Source organism: Perca fluviatilis, chromosome 2, assembly GCF_010015445.1.
Source record: "Perca fluviatilis chromosome 2, GENO_Pfluv_1.0, whole genome shotgun sequence".
Lineage (NCBI taxonomy): Eukaryota > Metazoa > Chordata > Actinopteri > Perciformes > Percidae > Perca > Perca fluviatilis.
The window spans coordinates 9,486,061-9,493,560 of NC_053113.1; the positions used below are offsets into that span (position 1 = coordinate 9,486,061).

Here is a 7,500-nt window from a genome sequence, read left to right on the forward strand (position 1 = left end):
CTTTATCCCCTGATTGATCGCCCCCCCACCCTGTTTTATGTATTGATATTTTGTGTGTCTGTTGTGTGTATGTGTGTCTGTTGTGTGTATGTGTGTCTGTGTGTGTATGTGTGTCTGTTGTGTGTATTGTGTCTGTTGTGTGTATGTGTGTCTGTGTGTGTATATGTGTCTGTGTGTGTATGTGTGTCTGTGTGTGTATGTGTGTGTGTGTGTATGTGTGTCTGTTGTGTGTATGTGTGTCTGTGTGTGTATGTGTGTCTGTTGTGTGTATGTGTGTCTGTTGTGTGTATGTGTGTCTGTGTGTGTATGTGTGTCTGTTGTGTGTATATGTGTCTGTTGTGTGTTTGTGTGTCTGTGTGTGTGTCTGTTTGAACTTTATGTATGTTTGTGTGTTTTATACAGCTAGGTCAAGTTTAAATGAAGTGTTCATGGCTTTTATTTTGAAATTATTTTTAATGCTTTTATGAGTTTTAATATTTCTATTTATAATATTTAATTTCTATTTTTTATGATTTTTTTTATTCTTTGAAAGAAGGTTGTTTCTTTATCTCTTGTAGAGCACAAATAAAGTTTGATTTGAACGACAAATAGAACACAATCAGCCAATCAATCGCACAGATTTATTGAGAAAACAGAAGATATGGTGGCAAAGTATGACACACACACACAGACACACACACACACACACACACACACACACACACTCAGACACACACTCAGACACACACTCAGACACACACACAAAACTGTAAAAAAATAAAAAAATTAAATCAGAGATGAGTTCAGACAAATCAACAAACACTGAAAGCAAAGCATGCTGGGTAACCACAGGGGTGACAGGCATGTAGTTCTAATGTAAGACTATATCGAGGTGCATTATGGGAAGTGTAGGATCCTGTTTTTAATCACAACAACAACTACTGGGATGCCACAGCTCGCTGTGAGCTCAGCTGTGTTCTGGAATGTGATTGGCTGATCAGAGCTCAGTTTTTAAAGAGTCATTTCATTTTTGTTTTTTTTCAACCTTTCAAACGTACAGTATCTCCCCATGCCTGTGTGTCTGATGGAACAACAGTCTGTGAAACTGGTCCAGTATTAAACCAGAACCGAGCTGTAATGTAACCCTACAGGACTAATGTTCAGCAGCAGTTAGTCACTAACCCACCAGACTCCATGTAAATAATCAGGACTTTTAGCGTGTATAGAGCCAGCATATCTCCACCAGACTCCATGTAAATAATCAGGACTTTTAGCGTGTATAGAGCCAGCATATCTCCACCAGACTCCATGTAAATAATCAGGACTTTTAGCGTGTATAGAGCCAGTATATCTCCACCAGACTCCATGTAAATAATCAGGACTTTAGCGTGTATAGAGCCAGCATATCTCCACCAGACTCCATGTAAATAATCAGGACTTTTAGCGTGTATAGAGCCAGTATATCTCCACCAGACTCCATGTAAATAATCAGGACTTTTAGCGTGTATAGAGCCAGCATATCTCCACCAGACTCCATGTAAATAATCAGGACTTTTAGCGTGTATAGAGCCAGCATATCTCCACCAGACTCCATGTAAATAATCAGGACTTTTAGCGTGTATAGAGCCAGTATATCTCCACCAGACTCCATGTAAATAATCAGGACTTTTAGCGTGTATAGAGCCAGCATATCTCCACCAGACTCCATGTAAATAATCAGGACTTTTAGTGTGTATAGAGCCAGTATATCTCCACCAGACTCCATGTAAATAATCAGGACTTTTAGCGTGTATAGAGCCAGTATATCTCCACCAGACTCCATGTAAATAATCAGGACTTTTAGCGTGTATAGAGCCAGCATATCTCCACCAGACTCCATGTAAATAATCAGGACTTTTAGTGTGTATAGAGCCAGCATATCTCCACCAGACTCCATGTAAATAATCACGACTTTTAGCGTGTATAGAGCCAGCATATCTCCACATGTAAATGGGTGAATTAAGGGTTTATTTCAACCAAACCAGAGTGGTGATTGTTGGAACAGTGGAAAGATGAACCAAGACGGCTTTTGGTAGTTTTATTTAGTTTCTGTCCACTTTGAATGAAGTGTGTTTTACGATGATAAAAGTCCTGATTATTTACATGGAGTCTGGTGTAGTTTGGTGATGGTGATTTCGGGGCTGTTTCATGTTAAACTAAAAGGATCTTACTCTTTAACTAAAAGCTCTATCTCTGGAGGGATCCATCCCATAATGTCGTCAGACACAAACAGGGTTGAAAGGTTGAAAAAAAACCTGAAAGTTAACCTTTAATAAAGTTTCTATGTAGCACGACGACACATCACACACACACACACACACACAACAGCAATAACAGCCATGATGATGTCATCACGGGGTTTTCCCAGCAGCCCCGGCGGCGGTCAGCAGCGGGTCTCGTAGATGCCGCTGCGCCCGATGTAGCGGACCCATTTGATGACGTCGTGGTCGCTGTAGTTCAGTTTGGGCTCGAACACCTTCAGGTAGCGCACCTTCAGACCCGACGGGGCAAAGGGCACCTGGGGGGGGGGGGCAGATAGGGGGGCAATGATCAGGTTTCACCAAGTCAAAGTTAAGACCTTTTAAGACCATTATGAATGAAATGTAAGACCTTTTTAAGACCATTATGAATGAAATTTAAGACCGTTTTAAGACTTAAGACCATTATGAATGAAATTTAAGACCTTTTTAAGACCATTATGAATGAAATTTAAGACCGTTTTAAGACTTAAGACCATTATGAATGAAATTTAAGACCTTTTTAAGACTTAAGACCATTATGAAAGAAATTTAAGACCTTTTTAAGACTATTATGAATGAAATGTAAGACCTTTTAAGACTTAAGACCATTATGAATGAAATTTAAGACCTTTTTAAGACTATTATGAATGAAATTTAAGACCTTTTAAGACTATTATGAATGAAAGTTAAGACCTTTTAAGACTATTATGAATGAAATTTAAGACCTTTTAAGACTATTATGAATGAAATTTAAGACCTTTTTAAGACCATTATGAAAGAAATTTAAGACCTTTTTAAGACTATTATGAATGAAATGTAAGACCTTTTTAAGACTATTATGAATGAAATTTAAGACCTTTTTAAGACTTAAGACCATTATGAATGAAATGTAAGACCTTTTTAAGACTATTATGAATGAAATGTAAGACCTTTTTAAGACTTAAGACCAATATGAATGAAATGTAAGACCTTTTAAGACTATTATGAATGAAAGGTAAGACCTTTTAAGATTTAAGACCAATATGAATGAAATGTAAGACCTTTTAAGACTATTATGAATGAAATGTAAGACCTTTTTAAGACTTAAGACCAATATGAATGAAATTTAAGACCTTTTTAAGACTTAAGACCAATATGAATGAAATGTAAGACCTTTTTAAGACTTAAGACCAATATGAATGAAATGTAAGACCTTTTTAAGACTTAAGACCAATATGAATGAAATGTAAGACCTTTTTAAGACTTAAGACCAATATGAATGAAATGTAAGACCTTTTAAGACTTAAGACCATTATGAAAGAAATTTAAGACCTTTTTAAGACTATTATGAATGAAATGTAAGACCTTTTTAAGACCATTATGAATGAAATTTAAGACCGTTTTAAGACTTAAGACCATTATGAATGAAATTTAAGACCTTTTTAAGACTTAAGACCATTATGAAAGAAATTTAAGACCTTTTTAAGACTATTATGAATGAAATGTAAGACCTTTTTAAGACTTAAGACCATTATGAATGAAATTTAAGACCTTTTTAAGACTTAAGACCATTATGAATGAAATTTAAGACCTTTTTAAGACTATTATGAATGAAATGTAAGACCTTTTTAAGACTTAAGACCATTATGAATGAAATTTAAGACCTTTTAAGACTTAAGACCATTATGAATGAAATTTAAGACCTTTTAAGACTATTATGAATGAAAGTTAAGACCTTTTAAGACTATTATGAATGAAATTTAAGACCTTTTAAGACTATTATGAATGAAATTTAAGACCTTTTTAAGACCATTATGAAAGAAATTTAAGACCTTTTTAAGACTATTATGAATGAAATGTAAGACCTTTTTAAGACTTAAGACCATTATGAAAGAAATTTAAGACCTTTTTAAGACCATTATGAAAGAAATTTAAGACCTTTTTAAGACTATTATGAATGAAATGTAAGACCTTTTTAAGACTATTATGAATGAAATTTAAGACCTTTTTAAGACTTAAGACCATTATGAATGAAATGTAAGACCTTTTTAAGACTATTATGAATGAAATGTAAGACCTTTTTAAGACTTAAGACCAATATGAATGAAATGTAAGACCTTTTTAAGACTATTATGAATGAAATGTAAGACCTTTTTAAGACTTAAGACCAATATGAATGAAATTTAAGACCTTTTTAAGACTTAAGACCAATATGAATGAAATGTAAGACCTTTTTAAGACTTAAGACCAATATGAATGAAATGTAAGACCTTTTTAAGACTTAAGACCAATATGAATGAAATGTAAGACCGTTTTAAGACTTAAGACCATTATGAAAGAAATTTAAGACCTTTTTAAGACTATTATGAATGAAATGTAAGACCTTTTTAAGACCATTATGAATGAAATTTAAGACCGTTTTAAGACTTAAGACCATTATGAATGAAATTTAAGACCTTTTTAAGACTTAAGACCATTATGAAAGAAATTTAAGACCTTTCTAAGACTATTATGAATGAAATGTAAGACCTTTTTAAGACTTAAGACCATTATGAATGAAATTTAAGACCTTTTTAAGACTTAAGACCATTATGAATGAAATTTAAGACCTTTTAAGACTTAAGACCATTATGAATGACATTTAAGACCTTTTTAAGACTTAAGACCATTATGAATGAAATTTAAGACCCTTTTAAGACTTAAGACCATTATGAATGAAATTTAAGACCTTTTTAAGACCATTATGAATGAAATTTAAGACCCTTTTAAGACTTAAGACCATTATGAATGAAATTTAAGACCTTTTTAAGACCATTATGAATGAAATTTAAGACCCTTTTAAGACCATTATGAAATAAATGTAAGACCGTTTTAAGACCATTATGAAAGAAATTTAAGACCTTTTTAAGACTTAAGACCATTATGAATGAAATGTAAGACCCTTTTAAGACTTAAGACCATTATGAAAGAAATTTAAGACCTTTTTAAGACTTAAGACCATTATGAATGAAATGTAAGACCCTTTTAAGACTTAAGACCATTATGAATGAAATTTAAGACCTTTTTAAGACTTAAGACCATTATGAATGAAATTTAAGACCTTTTTAAGACCTTTATGAATAAAATTTAAGACCTTTTTAAGACCATTATGAAAGAAATTTAAGACCTTTTTAAGACCATTATGAATGAAATTTAAGACCTTTTTAAGACCATTATGAATGAAATTTAAGACCTTTTTAAGACCATTATGAATGAAATTTAAGACCTTTTTAGACCATTATGAATGAAAGTTAAGACCTTTTTAAGACTTAAGACCATTATGAATGAAAGTTAAGACCTTTTTAAGACTTAAGACCATTATGAATGAAAGTTAAGACCTTTTTAAGTCCATTATGAATGAAAGTTAAGACCTTTTTAAGACCATTATGAAAGAAATTTAAGACCTTTTTAAGACCATTATGAATGAAATTTAAGACCTTTTTAAGACTTAAGACCATTATGAATGAAAGTTAAGACCTTTTTAAGACTTAAGTCCATTATGAATGAAAGTTAAGACCTTTTTAAGACTTAAGTCCATTATGAATGAAAGTTAAGACCTTTTTAAGACCATTATGAAAGAAATGTAAGACCTATATCATGACATAAAAACAAAAATAAAGTCAATATCAGAGTGTGGAAACTAGTTAGCCTAGTAATCTAGACCAGGGTTTCTCAAATGGGGTATACGTGTCCCCCTAGGGGTCTTTAATGTTTAATAGTTACAAGGCTGTTAGCCTTGTAACTATTAAACATTTAGTTAAATAAAGAGGACCATTGTTCCTCTTTATGACCTACTTTACTGTAGACCAAAATGGGACATTTGGGTCGTCTTCTTTGGACCTAATCTGGCCTTCCCTCCTTCTACAGTAGAAGGACAGTTTCTCTAGTAGAAGTTTCTCACTTTTTTTCGAAGTTATGTCTCTGTTTTTGAAGTTTTTGATAATATTTTGACCTATTCTTGCCTTTAGGCTACTTCCTTCCTTCCTTCCTTCTACCATCTTTTTCCAAGGTTTTATCTTTTTAACAGTTTTTGTCTCTTTTTCTCATCAGCATTTAAATGTTTTCCAGGTCCAAGGCTGTTGTTTAGTAGATCTATCTCTGACAGCACTGGACTGTTCCTCTTTATATACACTTTGTTTTCTACCAAAAATGATGAGCGCTGGTCAGGGGGTACTTGGCTTAAAGAAACCATTCAAAAAGGGGAACATTAATGAAGAAAGTTTGAGAACCAGTGATCTAGACCACCCTGGTGGCAGCAAATGTAATTTGCAGCCAGGGGGGTCTAGGCACTCTCCGTTGGCTTGCGAGCTGGAAAAACTAAGCTCTAGTCGGGCCAATCACATCGTGTATAGAGTAGGTGGGCGGGGCTTATGGTCTTCTGGAAGACTTGGAGTTCAGCTTTTCTTTGAGAAAAGAACAAAGAACGGCTCTGAAGTCATTCTTAAAAAAGGAAGATGTGTTGGGAGTTTAAAGTTTAATCTATCAGCTAGTGTTGCTCTGATTGGTTGGAGAGCTATCCTATTGGTGCAGAGGAACAAACAGGTTTATATATATATATATATATATATATATATTAGGGCTGTCAGCATTAACAAGTTAATCGCGTTGCGATTAAGGGCTGAGCATAATGCGTTCATTTAAAAAAAAAATTGCATTAATACATTTTTTCTTCTTTTTTAACTTTATTAAAACGTACCGGTTCAGACACCGTTTTAAAAGTATCGCTTTAGCACCAGTATCGAAAAAACCCCAAACGATGCACAACCCTACTGGTAAGGAGAGGGATTTGTAGTTTTTTAGGTTTTTGGTATTTGGAGGAATTGTGCAATAATGACAGATTCACACATTCATCTTTTGTTTACAGTAAATAAATAATAAACAAATAAAGATCTTAAAGTCAAGTTCATAAAGTCACTTTCTTTGCATTCATTTGATTCCCAATAAAGATACACTGGTATAACTGCTTTCCATTGTTAATATGGACTTAAAAACTGTTCTGAAATGCAAAATAATATAATTGTAGTCATGTGATAAAACATGCGATTAACTTTTTTTTATCGTTTGACAGCCCTAATATATATATATACACATATATATATACATATATATACATATACATACATATATACACATATATATACACACATATATATATATATATATATATACATATATACATATATATATATATATATATATATATATATATATATATATAAAAAGC

General features: G+C 32.8%; 1 protein-coding gene across 1 annotated transcript in view; it reads right to left on the reverse strand.

The window, feature by feature from the left end:
• Positions 1–2,261: 2,261 nt before the first annotated feature.
• The window catches only part of LOC120544027 (AP-2 complex subunit mu-like), a gene marked incomplete at its 5' end in the record, with an annotated part of 14,573 nt that continues 9,334 nt past the window's right edge, over positions 2,262–7,500 (reverse strand). The window contains one exon of the mRNA XM_039777530.1: positions 2,262–2,536. Within this exon, the coding sequence (XP_039633464.1) occupies positions 2,402–2,536 (135 nt within the window). The remainder of the gene's footprint in view (positions 2,537–7,500) is intronic.